Source organism: Colletes latitarsis, chromosome 3 (assembly GCF_051014445.1).
Source record: "Colletes latitarsis isolate SP2378_abdomen chromosome 3, iyColLati1, whole genome shotgun sequence".
NCBI classification, from domain to species: domain Eukaryota; kingdom Metazoa; phylum Arthropoda; class Insecta; order Hymenoptera; family Colletidae; genus Colletes; species Colletes latitarsis.
This window is the reverse complement of record NC_135136.1, coordinates 27,393,808-27,417,932: the sequence shown is the minus strand read 5'-3', so window position 1 is coordinate 27,417,932 and position 24,125 is coordinate 27,393,808. Positions and strand designations below refer to the sequence as shown.

At 30.5% G+C, this 24,125-nt stretch overlaps 3 protein-coding genes and 1 pseudogene across 12 annotated transcripts in view; 2 read left to right on the top strand and 2 right to left on the bottom strand.

The window, feature by feature from the left end:
• Nucleotides 1-14,704, top strand: part of LOC143340185 (scavenger receptor class B member 1) — a 71,208-nt gene extending 56,504 nt beyond the window's left edge. For all 5 annotated transcript variants that reach the window (XM_076761849.1, XM_076761850.1, XM_076761851.1 and 2 more), the window contains 5 exons: nucleotides 7,112-7,312; nucleotides 7,471-7,695; nucleotides 8,608-8,770; nucleotides 9,709-9,953; nucleotides 11,507-14,704. In XM_076761849.1, coding sequence (XP_076617964.1) covers nucleotides 7,112-7,312; nucleotides 7,471-7,695; nucleotides 8,608-8,770; nucleotides 9,709-9,953; nucleotides 11,507-11,857 — 1,185 coding nt within the window. In that variant the 3' untranslated portion in view covers nucleotides 11,858-14,704. The remainder of the gene's footprint in view (nucleotides 1-7,111; nucleotides 7,313-7,470; nucleotides 7,696-8,607; nucleotides 8,771-9,708; nucleotides 9,954-11,506) is intronic.
• LOC143340196 (histone-lysine N-methyltransferase SETMAR-like) lies at nucleotides 9,977-11,395 on the top strand (annotated as a pseudogene). Its single transcript, XR_013079397.1, has 2 exons — nucleotides 9,977-10,217; nucleotides 10,278-11,395. The product of XR_013079397.1 is annotated as a histone-lysine N-methyltransferase SETMAR-like (transcript).
• Nucleotides 14,685-20,613, bottom strand: LOC143340184 (ATP-dependent DNA helicase Q5). Of its 2 annotated transcripts, none has more exons than XM_076761845.1 (13): nucleotides 20,366-20,613; nucleotides 20,118-20,242; nucleotides 19,463-19,627; nucleotides 19,198-19,374; nucleotides 18,948-19,127; nucleotides 17,871-17,976; nucleotides 17,680-17,791; nucleotides 17,361-17,588; nucleotides 17,095-17,283; nucleotides 16,883-17,006; nucleotides 16,541-16,813; nucleotides 15,196-16,429; nucleotides 14,685-15,126 (listed from the first exon to the last, which is right to left on the bottom strand). In XM_076761845.1, the coding sequence occupies exons 1-13, from the start codon at nucleotides 20,451-20,453 to the stop codon at nucleotides 15,077-15,079; spliced, it is 3,051 nt and encodes a 1,016-aa protein (XP_076617960.1). In that variant the 5' UTR covers nucleotides 20,454-20,613; the 3' UTR covers nucleotides 14,685-15,076. The 2 variants fall into 2 exon arrangements, with proteins under 2 accessions (XP_076617960.1, XP_076617961.1); XM_076761846.1 differs by having other exon boundaries at nucleotides 14,685-15,120.
• A 396-nt stretch (nucleotides 20,614-21,009) lies between these two features.
• LOC143340200 (uncharacterized) lies at nucleotides 21,010-23,915 on the bottom strand. 4 transcript variants are annotated; one of them, XM_076761875.1, is made up of 9 exons: nucleotides 23,788-23,825; nucleotides 23,251-23,362; nucleotides 22,866-23,110; nucleotides 22,580-22,806; nucleotides 22,242-22,505; nucleotides 21,994-22,185; nucleotides 21,677-21,918; nucleotides 21,266-21,580; nucleotides 21,010-21,207 (listed from the first exon to the last, which is right to left on the bottom strand). In XM_076761875.1, the coding sequence occupies exons 1-9, from the start codon at nucleotides 23,798-23,800 to the stop codon at nucleotides 21,081-21,083; spliced, it is 1,737 nt and encodes a 578-aa protein (XP_076617990.1). In that variant the 5' UTR covers nucleotides 23,801-23,825; the 3' UTR covers nucleotides 21,010-21,080. The 4 variants fall into 4 exon arrangements, with proteins under 4 accessions (XP_076617990.1, XP_076617991.1, XP_076617992.1 ...); XM_076761876.1 differs by having other exon boundaries at nucleotides 21,011-21,207; nucleotides 23,251-23,413; nucleotides 23,500-23,915; XM_076761877.1 differs by having other exon boundaries at nucleotides 21,011-21,207; nucleotides 23,251-23,413; nucleotides 23,616-23,915.
• Between the last annotated feature and the right edge of the window lie 210 nt (nucleotides 23,916-24,125).

Below are 24,125 nucleotides of genomic sequence, written 5' to 3'. Positions count from 1 at the left end.
CTCAAAACATGAATGCTTAGATAATAAATGATAACGATCTATTTATTACACTATGTACAGCTGAAAAAATCATGCTCGAAAGGAAGGCAAGTACATTTGGCCGTAGTGAATTAGTTACTCCTCTACAGATATGCATTTTCGGTCATCGTTTATTATTAGCTAAAGCGATCACATTTATTTACTGAACTTGGACCTACTTTTATATTTGAACGTGCCACCTAAAAATTGAACGGCGTTGGCTAGAGGAACGTTAAAGGTGGGGGTCGAACAGAGCATACAAGATGGCTAAATATTTTCAATAAATATCTATCTATATCTCTCTGATGTATTAATACCAATTTCGAATTTAAAAGTTATCATAGTGTTATGGCTCGGCACTTTTGAACGCGTCTGTATGTGGTATACGCGGTTAAGCGAGCAACGGTCGTCGTCTTAATCGGATCTTCGACGTAGGAGTTGAATCTGTTTTTAATCGGGAAGCTCAAGGTTCGCGAAGCCGGTTTCAAATCCGCGCGACAAGAGAAAAAAAATCAAAAATACAAAATCACAATCCAATTCCGCGTATGTGTAAGGCACAACATTCCGCGATGGTAACGAAGATCGAAAACACGATTTTACAGGAACGACTAAATAACTGGATCGGTTTCTAACAGGCGAAATCGCGATGCTACTTTCTATTCTATTATTCATTAAAACTAAAATTCAATATTCATAACGATTAAATCGAGTGTCTCTCTTGATTGTTTTAAGATTCCTTGAAACGAATATAGCTTAACGAAATCTGAACGACTAAAATATCGAAAAACTTCCGCATCGAAGCATTCTGATTGAACGATATACGAAATTATGTTAATCGTCGAATAAAAGGCAGATTGGGACGAAATTTAATATCTTCGGATTTGGTTTTGCAACTGGCAATCACGTGCACGCTGCGTCCACTGATTTTGCAATTTTCCATCGTTGCTGAAAGAAGAAGTTACTCACGTGTGCGATGCGTTTTATCGGTCATCGTTACATACACGGAAACGTGTTGCGTACATTTCACACTTGATGCAACCGATTAACTAACGCTTTAGCTAAACAGAAAGTCATACAAACTATTAGAAACAGAGTGTCTAATTATTACCTTTCATCGGTAAAACTATAAAAAGAAGACGAAATGACGATCTTCTCCAAAAATCCTGTTATGGTTCAAGCAACTAAGATCAGCGATATTTTCTCAAACGGAACCACGACTATTTTTTTAGATGAGATTGAAGATTGACATAAAAGGTCACAATAGTGGAAGCGTGGATTTAAATTATCTTCTCTTTTTTCACGGATTTAACACGAAAATAACAGACAGATAAATTGCTAATCCCATCTGAAGGAAGACACTCGACTTTATTTCAGAAGACATCGATATATTAAATAAATTTTTTTTAAGAGATTGGAATTAGACCTAATTCACCTTATGAATTTTCATTTATTTTCAACATATTTTCGATTCTTTAATGGCAAAGGTGTTAGTTAGATGTATATGCAATACCTTTTAATTTCGCACAGGCTGTTTTCGCGAAAAAAATTGATTCCCAATAGCGATCGAGTACTCCAGTAGTATTGAAACCTTAAGACAACATAAAGTCATCTAGTAGCAATACCCTGTCGCAATAAATCAAACCGTACGGTATCATTTTCTTTAAAGAACAACATGTAGGTTTGCAACGGCTTTGTTTGTTAACAAAATTTCCTTGAAACACAGTAGAGGGTTGACGGCATACTCTGCATGACATATCTCTGTTTCCCTGGAAATAACTAAGGATACTCGTGGTGTCACACTATATTCGAAAAAAAACGTGATTTCTTCCACGCGTACAATAAATTTCCATTCGACGCACGAAGGCATTCTTAACGAGTTCATCATGCATGCACCGAGAAAGAATCACGAGTTCCGAGGATTCGATCGAACGTTTCGTGACAGAAGAAATTCTAGTAACCAGGATCGAATCCTTCGTCGCACTGTGCTCGCACTTAAGTTACTTTAAACCTTATCGCGGTTAGTACTACCTAAACTACTGGGTCAAATTACTTTATGCTGCTAGAATTCTTGTTCTATATTTTAAATGTAACGAAAATGCAATAACACAAAAACATTCAGTCCTTACAAACCAAGACATTTGTCATACTCTAACGTATTTTACTTCAAGTATATTATTAATTATTAATCTGTGAATTGATTTGCATTCGCCTATGTCTTTTGATATTTTCCCGATATTTTAATTATTCACATTAAGATCCCTGTGTCTTTAAATGTTTGATGATTTTAGTATTCATATTAATTCTTTGCAAAAATATAAAACTCTTCCAAGTGTCTATTATCTATTACGTTTTATAAATTCCTGGGATAACTTTGATTTATCATGCACAAATAAAATAACTTAATCTCTGAAGTCCCCACGAATGATGCATTTCAATTTTATTGGAAAGAGTTTCGGAAAATGGTAAAATTAGAACTATAACAATGTTACGTATTATCTTCTCTTTAATTGCAAAATTTTGTTCTCGATTAGCGCGAAGTTCAAAGTAATGTGCTTGGACCTGTAGAAATCGCTAAGACTACGTGATTGAAAAACTTTATCGGAAGATTCCATAACTCTCAAACGAAATAATGACACGTCTCGACTAAATTCTTTCGTTTCGTCACTACGACGACCTAGTAAAAAGTAGTACTTTATTGCAATGCTACATTGCACTTGTGCCGTTAGGAAATGACGACCATGAAGGAGAAAATTCAATATCCAATTAAAAACTCGCGTGTGTGCACGGCAATCAAACATTGAACGATAAGGGTTAATAATTCTAGCCCAATGTTTATTCGCCGTCAATATTAATCCTAGCCTAATGGGTTTCTGATTGATAAATTTCTACAAAAATAATAAGATAACCAACTCCACTGCTTACAATCGTATTCAATGTACCTATATTCGAAGAATAGAAATAGTTATTGGGAGGCAGGATGTCGAACAAGCATCTTTTTCAGTCACTTAATTGTCGATTTTCGTTGTTGCGCATATGCAAGGTATCAAGCGGTTAGATAATGATTTATTCATACCTAGATCCAGATTGTATAATTATACAATTACGGTGACAATTTGACCAAATTATACAGAGTAGTTAATTATACACCTGCTGTTGAGATTCTATAACGAAAAGTGTGACAAAATAAGTGAATTGCAAAAGCAAGAATATTCTTCGAAAATATTAGAGAAAAGTATGATAAACTAATCAAACAATTTTAAGTGCAGAAATATAATGTGTCTAAAGAACACAATCTGCATTAAAGAAACCTAATATAATGTATTTACGATACAATTTTTAAAATCATATATAAAAAGATTGAGATTGTATTTATTATTAATTAGTATGGTGTTTAATCCTTCCCGAACCACAGGTCGAAAAACAAATGACAAAAAATAATAGTAAACTATACTACTACTTTATTGGTTTGAAAGTGGCATCTGACAAGGTCGGCAGGAAAGTGCTATAGGGGACTTTGAGAAAAGTGAAGATCAGCAGTATACAAATTGGAAGAACAAAAGAAATATTATACACTTAGGCCAACTTTTCTTATAATACTAATTTTGGATATTCAAAAAGAACTATAAAGAAGATCGATGGAGAAATCAATGTAAAAGAAGAAACAAATATATGCATAAGCTAGCACCATAGTGGTGAGAAAGAAATTATATCTCAACACAAGAATATGGGAATAGGAAGAAAAGGACTCGTAAACTGATGCAAGCTTTGTATAAATTTGTGTAAAAAATGTATCGAGTATCCGTAAAATATATGTAGTTCGATTAAAACGTCAGTAGAAGTAGAAACCGTGAGTAATGTACAGACGCATCAACCAAATCATATTACTCGCCTACTCGATACACTTTTAAGCTCGATCCTTTTAAAAGTTTTCTTCGAAAATCCTCTGTTGTATCACGAATAACGAAACACCCTGTATAAGCATCTGTTCTATTTGACTTTCTGACCAAGTTATAGCCACTTTTGTACCCCATTAATATGCAATTACATGCGTTAGCAAAAAGGAGCTTGAAATGCAAATCTGCAGACGTCGTGTCATAAAGTTTCTCAATTGTTGCGCATAAACTACAGGCAACATACGTATCAATAAATTGTACAATTTTAAACTCGTTACTGTCGATCTGTGCGTGTATGGGTGCTCTGCATTACAATATTTACGCTTAAATGAGAGTTGAATGTATTATAGAAGCATGTGTGCTCCAACATCGCGAGAACATCGTGTTTCTTCGCATTGAGTATTCGTGTTTCTGTTCTGCTCTGACCTTGTTACGATCTCGTAATTAGCTTATCAAAATGCTGGTCGTAATTTTCCTACAGCGATTATACATAGGAATTCCTGATAATTCTATTGACTGACCAAGATTTTTCATCGGTGGGAAAAAAATGAAGAGGCTTCAAAAAATTCGACGATGGTATAACTGTCACGTGTTGTTATCAAGACCTTGATTAACTGTTGATGCATCGGTCACGTTTAAAACTCGATCGTATTCGCACGCAATACGATTCTCTTACTCTTGTAATTGGTCAATATTGACCCCTACCCTCTTCTTTCTTTTTTATCACTTAAACGTGTAATTCTTTGTATCATAAAATCTGCTATCTCCAGTTCCAAAGATTGTGTCTTTAAAGAATACAATTCATACAATTGACTACTCAAAAAATTGATATAAGGTTCCGAGTTTCTTCGCGCTCGTATTTTTCTCCTTGCTTATTTCTTCTTAGGCCGGGGACACACGAACGTTAAAACGACGTGCGTTGTGACGGACGTCGATTTCAACGACTGTTACAACTCCAGTCACACAAGCGTTGCTACCTTTACGTCAGTTGGCTAAGAAACGGCAGAAAATTTTCTAATAAAGACACACATATTTCATTCCACGCTACAGATTTTTTATTTCTGTCTTTGTGGTCCTCGTTAGAGGTGTTCCATAATAAATATCTTTTTTGCATTTCATTGATTAACAATCCTATATGAACCGTATTACCGGTCCATTTTTGCGTAAGGTATGAAATATAAAGAAATAAGGCTGAATATACATAGAACTATTTATCACGATAGCTACCTAATAAACAACTGACGGTACGCTCGATGTTGACGCTCGTGCGACCTGCTGCATTTCTCGGTATACAGAGTATTCGGCTACCCCTGGGAAAAATTTTAATGGGAGATTCTAGAGGCCAAAATAAGACGAAAATCAAGAATATCAATTTCTTGACTAAGGTTTCGTTATTAAAAAATTAAATTAAAAAATTACAAATCATTCTGAAAAAATTATTTTTGGTTACGGGGCTCAATTACAATCATTTTTGGTGAATACACATACCCCTCACATCTTACCCACTTTCGAGAAAAAAATTCGAGTAGGTACTGAAATTTTTAAGCGAAATTAAAAAATTTCAAATCCTACTTAAAAAATTATATTTAGTTACAGAGGTCAATTACAAGCATTTTTATTAAATAGACATACCCCGAAATCCTACCCACTTTCTAGAAAAAAAATTCAGTACGGGCAGAACTTTAAACGTTAATAACTTTTTAACGAAGCCTCCATCAACAAATTAGTATTCTTGATTTTTGTCTTATTTTGGCCTCTAGAATCTCCTGTTAAAATTTTTCCCAGGTGTGGCCGAACACCCTGTACAATGGAAAATGTGCGTCGACGTATCTCAACGTGTGTTCTGGCATAAATACGTCAATGAAAAATGAACGCACGTTGCAACGGACGTTGAAAGCAGCGCACGTTCGTAGTGTGTGGTCTCTAATATACGACAATGTATTTCTACAACGGACGTTGCAACGTTCGTCGCAACGCACGTCGTTTTAACGCTCGTGTGCCCCCGGCCTTTTTTCTTTATTATTTACATGACTTCCAAACTTTTAAACGGACGAAAACAAAAATAGAAGTTTGTATGCAATAAAAAGGTATAAAATTGAAGCCAATATAGCGAGGAGAATGAAAGTTAAACTCCTTTTTGATTATAAAAGCAATTCAAAAATATTGCAGTGGATCCAGAAACGTGTTTGAGTATACATTTCTATAAATGAATAATTAATGTGAATGTAATTATTTAGGTTACTATCGAATAGAATATTAATAAAAATATACTTTTACACCCTTTTCACCCTCCAAAAATAACATTTCTTCGGAAACTTCTAAACGTCTGACAACAATTCAATACCTGCTATGTTCAATTGAAAGAATCATGGGCAAATTTATGATCGAATGTATGTTTTCCAAAACGATTCAGTGGTTGTTCACGATAGGTACAACCAGGCATAATTTGTGAAGTGCATCTTTATGTAACGCGTGTATCGAAACATTACACATGCATATGTATGCGGTTATCGGGAATGTTGATTTAAAGCGTACGAGTCCTCTCGTCATACATTTAGTCGGTAAATGCACAACCAATTACAGCAGCGTCAATGAACTTTTCCAGACAATAAAAATGTCGGAAGTTCAAGAACCGATCGACCAATTACAACCAATTATAACAGCGTCAATGAACTTTCTCAGACAATAAAATTGTCGGAAGTTCAAGAACCGATCTGTTTACATTTATTAGAGAAACGATAGATTCTTTAACTAGATGCTGTATAATATGAAAATGAAATAATAAAATTGCCCACAAGAAGATACGGGCATGACTAATGGTCTTAAAACAAATAGTCCCCTTCGATACTTCGCGATAATAAGTAATTGCTAATTAAGTATAGTACATATTTAGTACAATATAATGAAGAAGCTTAGTAGCATGGCGATTCGAAAATAGAACAACGTATCTAATGATTAGCATAAAGTATTACATTACAGATTTTTGTATAATATTCGCCAGATTTTGAACATTAGGAACAACAACACCCTTCCAAAAAAAAAAACAATTTCTACGTTTGAAACGTATAGACAAAACATTTTTAAATAATAAGTTTAACCTAGCAATTATATTGTGTTCTTGAACATTTATTCACTGAATTAATTTGTAGAAAGTAAAAAATCCTAAACTCTGAACGAACGATCTTTGTATTCTGTTTCAGAGTATCACAAACGTAATGAAGGATTCCGCGTACCTGACTAGATTCGGTTTAAACATGCTGATCCTTCATACGGACTCGCAACCTTTAGTTAAAATGACCGCTCGAGAATTTATGTTTGGCTACGAATCCTCCCTCGTCACCCTTGGCAATAAGATGATGCCAAGTTGGATCAAGTTCGACAAGTTGGGTCTCATCGATAGAGTGAGTATCAATTTTAATATAATTTTTACTTTAATAAATATAATATCTTTATATTAAATCGATATATTATCCCTAAATAGTATCGAGTTAACGCAAATGATCTAAGACGTTGTTCTTGTAAGCTGTAACCTTGAAATTATTCGTCTTTTTACTCGCAGATGTATGATTTTGAAGGTGATTACGAAACCGTTTACACTGGAGAAACCGATGTCCGTCGAACAGGCCTAATTGAAAAGTACAACGGCAACGTAAATCTGCCGCAATGGACAGGAAAGTGCGCGAACGTGAATGGTGCAAGCGACGGAGTCAAGTTCCCAAGTTACATCGAACCGAATGACACTATACTTTTCTTCAGGAAAAGTCTCTGTCGCAGTGCTTACATGGTACGTTGGTCTTTGATACTTGCTGGGGATTACCAGCGTACTCGAAATATTTGAGTGCACCGAGCGCAAACATCGGAATTCGAGTAACGCGACAAAACATTCGATTTGTTAGAAGAATTCAAATCGTTTGAAATATTTTTTACCACAATTTCTTCTACAAAGTAATTGCATTGTAATTATATGGTAATTGCACGGTTTAATGATTAATGATTATGATTATATAGTAATTATACGATAATTACCGTGTGAACACAGTGTCATTTTTTTATATTGGGTTGGCCAAAAAATTCGTGCAGATTTTTATAAATGAAAATCCATTATCAAATGAAAGTTTTCGTAGCATAAAAGAATTGTTTTCTATTGCATTTACATGTTGCAAACTTCGTAGCCAACCTAATAGAATAACTCGTAACAAATATAGAGTGTTCGGCGACCTCTGGGAAAAATTTTAATCGGAGATTCTAGAGGCTAAAATAAGACGAAAATCAAGAATATCAATTTGTTGTTTGAGACTTCTTTAAAAAGTTACTAACGTTTAAAGTTCCGCCTGTAGGACAGCAACCTCTGAACAGCCGCGCGCCCATGATAGTGGTTCTCACTCAGCATGAGAGACTCTACTTACTGACGTGTCGACAGCTTTACAGTTTCCTGAGTGAGAGCCAATATCGCGCGTACGCAGCTGTTCGCAAATTGCCCTTCTACAGGCGGAACTTTAAACATTAATAACTTTTTAACGAAGCCTCAATCAACAAATTGGTATTCTTGATTTTCGTCTTATTTTGGCCTCTAGAATCTCCCATTAAAATTTTTCCCAGGGGTAACCGAACACCCTGTATAACCAGCTTATATTTTGTCCAGTATTGACGGTAATATTGTAACTTTAGAGAAACTGATATTAATACCTTGTTACAGAAACAAACTGAAGAAACTGTGATAAAAGGATTACACACGTATAAGTACAAATTTGTTGATAACGTATTGGACAATGGCGCTTTTAATCCAGAGAATAAGTGTTTCTGTCGCGAAGGATATTGCCTGCAACCTGGCTTGATTGACGTCACCGACTGTTATTATGGTAACATAATCAATATCATATAATTAAATTCAATAGTTAATATTCATGGAATATTGCAACTAGTAATTTACAAATTAAACTTTTATGTTTTTTTCTTTATAGAAGTATTAAAATGTGATAGAAATGGTTAAATTTATTATTATTGCATCATATTATTACATTAGATTATTCTTAATAAATTTTCTTTTTTATTTATATTACAGTTTTAATAATTATAATATTGATTTCATTGAGAATATTTCCAGTTGTTACTCATTTTACTGTTTGCTAAATAACATTATTCAAAATAGTATGTTCTCGTTAGTATTTGACTAACAATTGCAGGTCCACCTTCTAAGAATTTTTATAAAATTATTATTATAATTTTATAGAATCTAATTTATATTTGATTTATATAAATATATAAAGTATAAGATAACAATGTAATGCCAATATTAACCATACAATTTAATAGTAACATTGAATGTATAAACTTGTTTTTATCAGACACACAAAAAACTGAAATACAATATGTTCACTGCAAGCCATCGCTATACTGAAACGAAAAAGAAACGTTGATAACGCACGTGCATTGTTCCTCTTTACATCGTTCATACGATACTCGGCATTGAAATATAACTCACATCAATGGAAATTATGTACGAGTAAATTATTCTGTGTAAACGGAAAAAATGCTTCGAATAAATTCAATATGGATGACAATTAAGACATGCGTATACTATAATAGCTTTTATTATCAGCGAACTATGAATAATGCATTTATATCGGCAATAATAGTGCAGTAATGCGCGCGAAACTAAATTGAGAAAAATTACGATGCGACGGTATTAATATCGTCGCGATAATTAGTAACGTCGAAAATAGTGAAGAATAATAAAAATGATGAAAATAAAATTTAGATTACGTATGTTTATGACTTATCTTCCTGATTTTTGCAGGCTTTCCGATAGCTTTATCATATCCACATTTTTATAAAACCGATCCATCAATCTTGGAAGCAGTAGAGGGTTTGAATCCGAGAGCAGATCTTCACGAGTCCTACGCTTATGTTCAACCGAAATCGGGTCTTCCGGTGAATCTCGCATTCCGTTTTCAAATCAACATGGCGTTACAAAATATTGGTCACATGGCCAGAGTTGAAAAATTTGAAAACCTTGTTTTGCCGCTCCTGTGGTTCGAAATAGTAAGTATTAAAATATATCAAATTATATTGAAATACTTATACGTTTAGTATCATACCAAGTTTAATATTTAATATAGTTTTTATTTGTCACGTTCTGTTCATCGACTGACACTACAACTAAATTAATTTACAGTGTTGACACACACCACAAAGTACTCTACTATTAGGGGAACCAGAAAGTAATGTCGTTTCTGCGCATGTCGATATCCATTTGTCATTTGTCAGCTCATTGTGTACTTCAAAATCGTGCCAAGACATTTTAAGGTTAGAGTGACCTGTTTACTGGTAAATAATTAAATCTTGAATTTTTTTTGCTATTTATAGTGAAATGGCAAACCAAATACCAGAAGAGGTACATATTCGGCATTATACGTTTTTTGAGTTTCGCAAGGGTAGTAACGCAACAGTTGCTACCAAAAATATTTGCGATGTTTACCCTAGTGCATTAGACATTCGAAAATGCCAAAGATGATTTTCCAAGTTCAAATCCGGGAATTTTGATCCTTCCGACTCGTATCGGACAGGAAGACCAACAACATTAGACAATGACATGTAAAAGGCGAAAGTGGAAGCAAATTCGTGTCAGACAATCGAGGAAATGTCAAAGACCCTTAACCAACCTTGGTCGACCATCCAAGAACATTTGCAGCAGATTGGTAAAGTAAGCAGAGCAGGTGTTTGAGTTCCACATAATCTGTCCAAAGAAAACAAAGCTAACCGGTCGACCAAATGCAACTATTGCTTCAGCAACACAATACAGAAGCATTTCTTGATCGTTTGATCACCAAAGATGAAAAACGGGTCCTATATGATAACCCAAAATGCAAAAGGCAGTGGCTCTCTCCAAATGAATCGCCGACAAGTACAGCTATGCCAGGTTTACAACCCAAAAAGGTGCTTTTGTGTGTTTGGAGGAGTATTCGCGGGGTCGTTCCTTTTGAAGTACTGAAACCTGGACAAACTCTGGATGCAGACCTTTATTGTGAACAATTGGATAGAGTAAATTAATCTTTAATTGAAAAGTGCCCAGTAATTGTTAACAGAAAAGGCGTTATTTTGCAATACAATAATGCAAGACTCTATTGTGTAAGATGAACGCTGGAAAAAATTAATAAGTTGGGAGGTATTGCCTGACCCACCGTACTCACCTAATATTGCGCCATCGGATTTTCATCTATTTAGATCACTACAACATTTTCTAAGTGGCAAAAAGTTTGAAAATTTGGATGATGTCTATCTCCAGATATTGTGCTCAAAAATCAATTGATTTTTATCGATCCAGCATTGAAAATTTGCACACTAGATGGCAAAAGGTTGTTAATAAGGAGGGTGATTACATCATTGATTAAAAATAAAAACTTGTTAAAAATTTATCTGTTTAAATTTAATGTAAAAAAACGATATTACTTTCTGGTCCCCCTAATACTTGGCCCTCTATTGTACATTATTAAGTCATGATAAAACAGTTACATAAAAAATACAATCCATTAAACATCATAATCTTTTTTAAAATTATTATGAAAGAAATATAACTTATTAAATATTATTTTTAGGGAATGTATGAATTACCAACGTCGATGTATTATCGTTTCTGGTTCTATTTAAATGTATTACCAGTTATGCAAGACACGCTCATTTACAGTTTAATGATTGTTGGCATCGGAGTTATATTTATCTGTATTCACAAGATCCTTTTGCACCAGCCAAAAGGTTCGACATCATCCCAACAATGGATGGATTCAGAAATGAGGAACCAGAAACTACAATTTTTAAACAATAGGCGTCTTTCGTGTAAGACTAATGAAATGGACACTTACTATAGTTCATTACTTAACTCGAAGGATTCAAATGTAATGTCTGACATAACAATGGAATTATCAAATTTTAAGGAAGCCATTGTGTGATCGATAGTATACGAATTCTAGGGAAAAGCTATTTCCCACGGAAAATTGTTTTATGCTCGTAATCAAAAGAACACATCGAACGACTTCGAACATTCAGGAAACTATAATAGTTTCAAACGAAAGATCGAAGTGTTTTCGATAAGTGGAAAAATAATCTTACATTTGACAAGAGCTTATATTTTAGATTTATACATATACATCGACATTTTTTAATCTTACCGGTATTTTTGTAAAATTCAGACTGTGTAGAAATTATATTTTGGTTACACAGTGAAGAATATATTAGAAGTATCAATTGTGTCTAATATAACAGTTATAAAATGTCTTATTATCTATATAGTTTCAATACAATAACAAATAGCATAAATATCACCATTCAGAGTGAGTAGTGACACATTTTTTATATTTTCTTAAAAACTGAAATTATCTGTCAGTACAAACGGTGCAAATTCGTAACATGTTCTCTATCTATAGATGGATTATACAGTGTAGTGTAACATACGAAAAGGATAAGTCTAATTTCAAATATGTAAAAATTATTGCTTGAAAGTACCCTTTGCATTCATTGCTGCCTAAAATTTATTAAAACTTCCATTCTTTTTTATCGATAGTAATTAAAATTCATGAAATTTATTACGAAAGTAGTGTACCTACTTATTAGAAAAAAATATAAAAGATAAACAAGAATGTGTGTTATAATTTTATATAAAGGATTAAATATATTAAGACTGATATTATTATAGACTGGTCATAGTGATTAAGTAATGTTTACGAAACCACAATTGAACTAAATATTTAAGAAAAAGTAAGAAATTATTTTTCAAAACTTGTCAGTTTGGAATTGCACCGTTTGTGATTCTAATGCATTATCAGCCAAGTCCCGTAAGAAGATAACAAAATATTTTCGTCATTTCGATAATTTGAATGTTTTTTGTATCTATTATATAAAAAACCTTTAAAAACGAATAAGAAATGACAAACTTCAATCAAATTATATTTCGATATATTTAGAGTAACAGAAAGAGAAAAAAACTATTTTAGTTGTGACTATGTATTTCATTGAATCATTCATTCATTTGAAATATAATGCATTTTAGTAATAAGTTATCAAAATGTCCTTCAAAGTATTATTAATAAGAAATATGTTATAAACTTCTCGTAAAACATTATTTCATACATTTCGTCAATATTGTTTTTTTATCAACAAAAGCGAGATTAATCATTATTTTTCAATTTTTTATTAACCAATTAAATAACTTTAACTTATGGTAGCATTCATTCTAGTAATACTTAATAATATGAACAACTTTCTTAAAAATATATTTATTTCGAATTATTCGTATCTACTGTAATCTTAAATTACGTAATTACGAAATTTAAAAAATAAGAAAAGAAATGTAATGCAATTTGTCTTGTTAACATTAATTATATAATTAAAAGAAAGTACGAATAATAGTAAAGATTAAAGTCGCATGCTCTTTTAATGAGTAATTGTCCTAAAGTACCAGATATATGATTCAACAAAACAATTTAATAAATTATATTGTTTCATAAAAAAAGCACTTCAATACTTGTAGCCTTTAGTGTTCAAATTGCATACATTAATATTGAACTTAAAAAATAAAAAAAATACATATCATCGCGTCTAAAAATATAACAAAGGGGAATTTTTATGAGATATATTGAATCATCATATTTAAAATGATAAGTTCTTGTATCATTTTTTATTTCTAAGTAAGTCAATAAATATAAACTTGTCTTAACACTAGATTTACGGATGTTGATTATATACCTATTTTTACCGAAGTGAGCCAATTTGACTCGTACAACAAAATTCAAATTGTTTGCAAAGAAAAAATAGCTTCAAATCAATTTAAATAAATTGATTTATTATTAAAAATTTAATTGAAAACATTTTTCACGTATACACACTGTTTTTAAAATACAGTTAGGAAAAGAAATTTTTTCTGATTTTTTCCAACGATGGCAATCCTACGTAATTAGATGTAAAATAAATATCATTTGAAATACCTTTTACAAATACATATCGAAATTAGCTTGGTGGACCAAATTATTTGACAAAAAATTGATTTTATAAAATTATATTATTTCACTAAAAATTATGAAAGAGGTTTTTTTGGCCTCAGCTAGCTAATAAATTGACAAGATTGAACATGAATGTTTACGCGTAATTGGTATTAAAATTCTGATTCTTTATGTAAGCCAGAAATTTCATTTGCAAAACAATTAACTGTTAAATCATTTTATGAGTCAAATTGGCTCACAACCGTAAAAATAAATATACCACAGTCGACAATACGAAATGAGGGGGTAAGTCGAGGGGAGGAATTCATATTTATGTATAATTCATTACGGAATTAAAAACCAACATATGTTATTAAAAAATAATATTCAAGTTTTTTATATATGAATATAGCAATAAAATTCTAAGGTGAGTCAAATTGGCTCAGTCCGTAAATCTAGTATTAAATATCAATCTTGCCTCACCCGTGGAAATAGTGTATCAACTAAGGAAACAGTATTTTATAGTATGAAAATAATCGTATTCCTATGAGTCATGTTTTCTTAACGTTTAACTATAATAGGATGGAAAAACGCTGTTTAATGTATTACTACACATAATAATTTCTGTTTCCTTTAGTTGTACGTTCAATATATTTTATAAAAATAGAATTATTTAGTATCACATATGTACTCATATGTAATGACTGCTATCTTTTTCACTGTAATAAATACTGTAATTCTTGCCAGTGAAATGTTAATGATGCAAGTATTTACAAAAATTGCTCAATAAATAACATTTGTAATACAAATTTATTATCTTAATACTTTTTTATCTTCAGAAACTTAACTCTTCTTCATTCTACGTTTCTTTAATGAAAAAAATAAAAAATTCAATAAAATTGGTATACACAACATATTATTTTTTTTTTAAATCAGGGGTTATTCATTTTGTACATCTGATAATTACGGAATAAACTATAGTTTTAATACATTATTAAATTCACGAAATATAATACAAAAAATTTAATTAAATAGACCTAATTTTTCGTGTGTAGAAAATATTATATTGTATATGAAATAAATAAAATAGATAATGAAAACAATTTATGATTGCATAGTTATGTAGATATATATACAAATGAATCTTAATTATTATAAAGGATCATTGACTTCGCTAAATATTTCTGATAAATATTAGTTCTGTATCATGTATTTCTTAACAAATTTCTGTATTCCTTCTTTATCTGAAACAATTATTACTGTACATTGTTTCAATTAGATAATAGGTATAACTTTATTAAGATATACTTTACCGAATATTTTTTGAGCTAGTAGAGTATAGTGCATTTCTCTACAAATTTTTGAAAAAGTCATCCTATCTGGTATACGTTTGGATGGATAGTACTTCATTAAGTACGATTTTAAAATTTCTGCAGTCTTAAATTGTGTAGCTTTATCTGCCGGTACCATTACCTTCTTATCCTTTTCACTTGAGTGTTGTTTTGAATGATTTATTTTATGATGTGCCTCTTTCGAAAACTTTTTTATTTCTGAATGTTCAGCTACAATACGCTCATCTTTAGATATTTTTTCTTTGTTTCTGTTTTTTACACTTGATATATTTTTTTCATTTTTATTATCTATAGTTTTACGTTTTGTCTGATCGATAATTATTTCGTACGTATTAACTTTATTGTCGCGATCAGTAATTTCTTTACTATTTTCCATAGGTAATTTATTCTTGTCCACCTTCACCCTTTTACTTGATTCAGTATCTACATTATTTCCAAATGAGTCTGTACGTCCTCTTTTATTTTGGCTTCTTGATTGTGTCAAATTCTTCATTAGATCTGTATTATCATTACTTTTATCATTCATTAAAGTTGATTCATTACAAATTGAGGCGTTAATTTCTGATTTCACAGATTTCAAAATTTGCTCGTAAACTGTTTTAGTCGCACGAGGTGTTTTTTTAATTTTAGAATCTGTTTTTACAACTTTCTGTGAAGATTTTTGTAATTTCTCATCTAGACTTTCGGATATCATTTTATTTTCTTCATGAAGTTTTCGAGCACACGTGAAACCATTTAATTCAAGAGATTTAACGATCTTACCATTACCATCCCTTATAATATTACTTTTTTCAATATCTACCCTATCACTACAATGAGTACTTTTATTAACTTTTGTATTGTCATCGTTCAAAATGCTTATATCAAATGAATATTTCATATTACTGTTAGATGAACTTTTTATTATTTTCTCGTCATTCCTAAGTTCTAAAGCAGTCTTAAATGTAGGAAACAAAATATTCTTGTCTGTGGTATTTGATTTTTGGGGAAGATCGCAAATGTTTTTATCACAAAACTTATTCGATACACTTTTATTTTGTGCAATTAAGCTATCACTTTCTTTTTGTTTATGTTTAGAAACAGTAGCGTTATCATCCGAATAGACTGATTTTACTCTCTGTAGATTACTTGCGGTATAATCACGTAAGTATTCGTGAACTGTATTAGTGCTAATACACTTCTTCACGGAAGAAATCTTCATTCATTAACAAAGTAAAACCTCAATTAAAATTTTTATATATTACATAAGTTACTAAATATTTATTTAAACGCTAATGAAATTGGAAAAATATAATAAATTACGTACCAATTTAGACATATCAAATTTATACTTATTTGCAACTTTGGAATGACATAATGCTTTATATTCAAGCTCATATGCTATATTATGTATATCGTTCTCTTGAAGCTGCCCTTTTAACTCCAAAAACATATTTTCATAATTATCTCTTAATGCTAATTTTAACTGAGTATAAAAATGTTCTCGCATTTGGACAGTTAAGCCCCTGATTTTTGTATCTGTACTTTCAGCTGCACATATATTAGATTGCTTTGCATCTTTAAGATTTTGTTTTTTTATCTGAAGCAATATGGTGACAGAAGAATGGTATAAGAATGGTATTCATGAATTTAATTTTTATGTACATACCTCATCACTTTTATTATTATTTCTTCGAATAGCAAACTGTTTCTCAATTAATTCTCTAGTTTCCCTTCTACTTTCAGCTAAAAGTCTTTCTCTTGAAACTGGACTTCCTTTACACTCATCTTCGCTACATATGTATGCATGTATGTATAAATAATAACACTTTAATGAAATTTATACAAATTGACATTATTCGTGTATTGAATATTACTTACTCGTTATCATACTTCGGTAGTGCTACACCACTTAAATTGCAACTAGATTTATGTGATCTTCTAGTTTGAAACATTTCAAATTGTGATATCCTTGATTGAACAGCATCTTTGTTCTCGCATACATCACATCTATTTTGACAGGGTGGTGGACTATCTCCAAAGTATTTAGAAAATACTGCATGCCTACACCTATTTGAATATACATTACGAAATAATATGTCAAATATAGATTTATAATGAAAATATCTACAAATTACAATCCTTACTTTGCTTCAAGACAGTATGAAACAGTTTTTTCAAAATTTTTCCATCTTAATTTTACAAGTTCCGAATTTTTCTGCGTAATTTCTTCTTTAATAAGAAATGCAATAGGTCCATATTCTTCATTACTAAAATAAATTCTACAAAAAGCTGGTTTGCCATCTCTACCTGCTCTACCAGACTCTTGATAATATGTTGCTATATTTTGAGGTACTGTCCAATGGACCACAAATCTATATAAAATTGGAAAGTTTGTTTCCAAATAAGTAACAAAAAATATCTATCGAAATAACTGCACAATTTTAGTTAAATACAGTAATTTACCTAACAGATCCTTTATCTACGCCCATTCCAAAACTACATGTGGCCGCAATAACAGGCACTTCACCAGATGTCCATTTATTTTGAACCTCATTACGTTCTTGATTTTTTAAACCTTCAAACAGAATTATTTATTTTACTATTTTGTTCATTTTATTAGTACCATGGTAGATCAAAATAATATTGACATATACCAGCATGATATGCTAAAGTCCTTATACCAGAATTAGACAATTTATTTGCAATTACTTCGGTTGCTTCCTTTTTTCTGCAATAAATAATGCCACAGTTTTTCTTTACCTAAAATAATACCCTTAATGAAATTTTGTGTAAATTAAAAGCTTCATATTTTTTATAAAAGTATATATTCTTAGGTTGTGGAGGGGAGATTACGATTTCCGTGGCCCCTTATTTAGAGGTTAAATTTGTGTCCTTGGGGTCATTTTAGGGAAAAAATGTATATGTCACAAGTATCGAATGGACCTTTGGTTTAGCCAGTAAACTAGATTTCCTGTGTTTTATAAATCTGCAAATATCTTAGTAGCTATGCGAAATAAGGCAAAATATCAAGAGACCTTTTTTGTAGAAAATTAAATTTTTAACAATTTATGTTGTATGATATTTTTTTTATCAGCTGTACAGTTTCCGAATATATTTATATTTTGGTGAAGTTGCAGAACAACTGCCCCCCCCCCCCCCCCAATGATGGTCAGGGAACGTAAAGGCTCCGTTCACAACTACTTATACGGGACTCAAGAAATGTCTGTATTAAAACTCAATTAGCAGTGAATATTATTGACGCATGAGGTTAGGTTTGGTTATATATTTAAATACGGTCGCCGGAAGGCGGCCGGTAACGCGTATATAATTTGTTATTATTTCACAAAAGCAGTTGCCGGATACACGCATATGTAAGAACCCGATGCAATAGAAGTACTTGAACTATACAAGATACTAGAAATTTTGATTAAATTCTAATGAGTATTTTTCATGAAAAATGGAATTTTAACATCATTTTAATGTTTTTTATAGGAAATTCAATTTCCTATAAAAAAGGTCTGTATATATTTTGCTACATCTCGCATAGTTTCCGAGACATTTGCAGGTTTATAAAAAACAGGAAATCTACTTTTCCGGCTAAACTAAGGCAATTTGATACCTATAACATATACAGTTTTTTTCTTAAAATGACCCCAAGAACACAAATTTAATCTTCAAAGTAGGGAAATTGTAATCGTGCCACTGTGGATAAAACTATATACAACACTTACTTTTGGAATAGACTCATCTTGGAAACCAAGAGCTTCTAAAATAAAATTCTTTAAATGTTCAAATGGTTTGTCCAATATTTCTAAAAACCATATATCATAATAAAGATTAGATCGAAATACAGGCACTGAAAATATCAAGGCATTTTTCATATTTAAGCACTGAAGTATATCATCTTTAACCTGTAACAATACACCTCATAATAAAAAAATTTTAAATATTCCTTAATACTGTATGTTCATAAAATATTACCTCCTTTGCAGCAGTAGCAGTTAGAGCAATTATAGGAATATGGGGGCATAATTTTTTAAATGCACCTAATTGTCTGTAACTAGGCCTAAAGTCATGACCCCATTGACTTAAACAATGAGCTTCATCAATAACAAAGTAAGATAATGATTTTGCTTTTCTCAATTTTATTACTATATCCTACAGAAAAATGTATTAAGTTATTTGAATGTACTACATTCATCACATACATTATTTGAACATACTACATTATATCAAAATAATTTACTTGAAAATGTGGTTGTGCTCCCATTTCTGGAGTAACATACAATAATTTCACCTTTGGTGAATTAGATGTTAAATCTTTAATTATTGCATTCCTTTCTTTAGTAGATGTATGTGAATTTAATGAACTTGCATTTATGTTTTTGCTAACTAAAAAATCTATTTGATTCTGTAATAATAAACCATATTTATGCAATTTATTCTATTTACTTTTAAGTATTTTCATTAACACGTTCGCTACCAAGCAACATTTTCAAAAACAGTTCCACCACGCCAACAAATTTTAATTAATTAATTGTAAAATAAAAATACAAAACATGTATTTATGGCAAAGATATTGAATTTAGATAATTCTGAATTGCTTTATTAATTACTTGATTATTTTTACAGTTTCTATGTTATTTACTTTATAATTACTTATATTATACTTATATTAATTATAATAAATCTCTTGAATTGCACCAAATTGTTGTGTTTTTTTCTAATCTCCAAAGCCAGATACCTTCAAAGAATATGAAAATACTACAAGTTTGATCATATGTTGCGTAGGTAAAACAAAAACGTTCTATGAATTAACTCTTAGCTAGCGCCTAAACACAATCTTCAACCTACGAGATAACTCATTGTTGGCAGCGAACGTGTTAAATTACGTTTTGTACCTTCATCAGAGCTAATAGTGGTGAGAAAACAATTGTAACTTTATGTTCTTTCATTACTGCTGGCAATTGAAAACAAAGTGATTTGCCACCACCAGTTGGCATACATACAAATACATCATCTTTACCTAAATGTATATAATGTCAAGAATTAGTTTGTTTATAAATAAAAAAATTAATAAAAATTCATACATAATCATAAGCAAATAAGTGGATATGCAATTTATTATCTAATTAAACCAATATTCAACCTTTATAAATAGCGGTAGTTGCTCGATTTTGAATATCACTTTTGAAATCATCATAACCAAATACAGATTTCAAAACAGTCGACAGCATTTTATTATCCAATAAAATAAACTCTTTTATTATAAATATTTAAAATACACAATTACAATTACATTACGTAGAGTAATTGTGTTTACTTTTTGTTGTTAAAAATCACTTCTCAACACGCTATTAACTATCACTTCGAAATCATAAACAATGTCGCTGCTAGTATTACTGTAATACGCCGAACTTCATTCTATAAATGATTGTAACTAAAAATCACTAATCATATTGTTCATGATGGCCAACACATTATGAAATCCTCTACCAATGCTTCCTATCAAAATTTCCTAAGATGAAATAAGATTGTAAAACTATTAATTTTTATACCTTATTACAAAATTTATAATTGAAACAAAGTTTAAAAAATTTATTAATGATAATAAAAATACGTTAATCTTTGAATAATTAAATAATTTAAAGGATAAAGTTTTTATTCATACTTTTTAAAATTTCAATCAACTTATAATAATATACTAAATAAAATTGATAAAAATATTATTATATACTGACAAGCTTTATTTAACGTTATTTTAAACACGTTATTTTAAGTAAATTAAACAAACAGTTCTGCTTATTTAAAAACTGCTATATTATGAAAATGTTTGGTACATAAAATAAAATATAATAATACATTTAACGCTGTGTTGGATTTTGTAACATATATAATAATAAATTGTAACGGTCACTCCAATCGGGAAAAGACGCATCATCTACAGTTTTTTCAATAATTTCCATTACTTTTTGAATTGTTTTACGCATCCTGTAAATACAAGAATAAATATCTGTTCTTCATGTATAAAAAACATTTAATTACTTACCAAGCGTTTAATATTTCGTTAAACTCATCAATTTCTGTTTTTATCCGTATGCTGACAGCTTTTGATAAATTGAACAATTTAACTATAAGAGACTTATCTTCGTCGTTCATTAATATAGGCATTTGAAATATATCTGTATTTTCTTCAACTTTTAATGATTCAAATTTTTTATAAACAAATTGTAAAATTAAATTTTTGTAACATTCTATTAAAGAGTAAATTGGTATTTGAATCATTGGAAAATAACACTTAATATTCGAAGCCTGAGAGTTATTAATTGACAGTGAAGCTTCATTAAAACAATTTTTTGTATACCTGAAAAAATTGTACAATTTATAAATTAATTACTAACTTTTATTTAAAATTCACTAACTGCCATAATAAGTTTCTATAACATGAAAACAAGCAAACCTATAAACTCCAATATTTCCTCTTAACAAAATTTTTCTTAATGCATTCAGATTCAAGGTATTATAGAATGTATTTAATTCAGTACTTAAATCATCGTTCAACCATGTACACTCATATCCACCATTCCTCAATGCTATTATGTTTTGTAATTCTAAACATATCTTTTTTTTCGTTTCCGTAAGATGTACTGAGGAAAACTTCAAAAGGTTTAATGACAACTGTATACTTCGCAGATACTCCACCTATATTTATTTACAATTAATGTAAAACGTGATCATATCAAAGTAAACTATCATTGTTGAAAAATGTTAACATACAATTTGATCATTAATATCTTGTATTTCTGAAGTTAGTTCACTTAGGTCGAAAGTAAGTGTATTGTTTTCATTCAAATCTTTTCGAATTTTGTCAAGTTCTTCTTGTAAACATCTTTGTTCTGTTTCTAATTTACAAACTTCCAATGATAATACTAACCATTCGCTTGTATCCATGAAATTATTTGAAGCTGTCTAAAATAGCAATTGATTTTAATTTAAAATTATGTTTAATGTTTAAATATAATTACCTCAATATTTTGTATAAATTCAAGAACTCCTTGCTGATAATTATTTGCATTTGCAAGATACAGTAACCGTTTTGAAACCATAGAAATATGTTGTCCATATATATTGACAATACCAACATTTATATTTTTTTCATCTGTATCTAAGGATTCTACATTTTCTGATATCATTAGTGGATCCACAGTTTCAACCAAATTTTGGTGTAAGTGATACCATAATGTAGGTACTTCAATATTATCAAGATTATGCGATATTGTATCCCATACCTAAAAATGTAATTTAAACAATGTAATCGACATCACAATTAGTATTATATTTCAAATTTTACCTAAATACATACTTGTCTTTTATTTGCTCCAGTCCAAAGACTTGTTACTATACCTAACATTTCTGTTATCAATTTAGGATCTAAATTTGTACAAGTGCTTGGCATTAAATGTTGACAAACTAATCTCATTTTGTTGCAGTCACAAAGCTGTGTATTAGTTTGATCATATTTCATTCTGAGCAAATATCTTTTTACTTTTATTTGTGAATGTTCAGTTGATATATCTCGTAACTTTTGTACTAAATAAAATTAATTATTCAACAGATATCTTTTTTTATATTTTTTATAGCAAACATACCTCTTTGTCTAACTGTAAAATCTAGTTGCTCACATTCCTCTTCTAATTTAAATATTTGATTCTTTAAATCATTTTTAATTGATTTCATCTGTGATATATTTTGTATACATTGAATAACTTTATCTGGTGTCCCTTGTTTCAACCGATGTAATAAAACATTTTTTCGTATAATTTTAGTTTCATAACAAGTAAATATAACATCTGCTAAATCATCCCACAAAAATCCAACAAGCCCTTTACGTAATCTGTCAAACATATACTAGAATAAATGATTGTAATTCCAACAATATAGTCTATAATGAAAATACACAATTATATTATAGATCCTTTTTATGCAATATATTGTGATAAAATTAACTTTATAATTGATGAAATATATACTAACATTTTTTTTCCTAAATCATTGTACAATGTTGGTGGACATTCCAATTTATGTGCCCATGCAAACGTATCTATAGACTCTTCCATGATTATAAAATTTGAAATAACAATAAAATCTGCGATTAATGCATTAATAAATGTAACAGAAACTTAGCAAACTGCTCAAACTAAAAATAAAAAATAAACATACTTGTAAACAAAGTAAACAATATTTTTACGCGAATGTAACTAAAGAAAGCAAAGTAAAACGTACATTTTTTTTTTATATGAACCTTAACAATACTTTAAATTACTCTTCACTATTTTTATTATGAAATACATAAAACGAATTTTAAAGAAAACGTTACAGTGCATGGATCCATTACTTACAAAACTATTGCAAAGTATCTAAAAAACCACGCTTTATGTCAATAAATATAAGCACTCGTATGAGTTAAAACATTATAAATCGTTCAAATTTGTTTGATGAATCATTAAAAAAGATAGAAACAATTATCAAAGGATTAAATACTGTATGATTAAATTTCATTTAAGCGCGTACCACTATTGTGCATGACTTTTATACAACATAGACATACAATTTTATATAGAAAATATGTTAAAAGAATTAATTTTCAAAGGATATTGTAACGTCCGCGTAGCGTACGTCTTCCCACTCTGGCCCCTCGACCCTATATCACGTTTAGTTAGTTACCAGACAGCAAGTAGCTTGCATAGATGCCAGATTCAGCACCCGGTGCGATACTCACACATGGCAGATCACGCGTACGTGAGCTCGTGGAGTTTCGGAAAGTCGACAAAGGCAAACTGACACATGCCCTCTTTCTCGATTATTCCGAAGCTGCCCGAAGTAATTTCGGTCCGCCTCGTGGGAGTCGA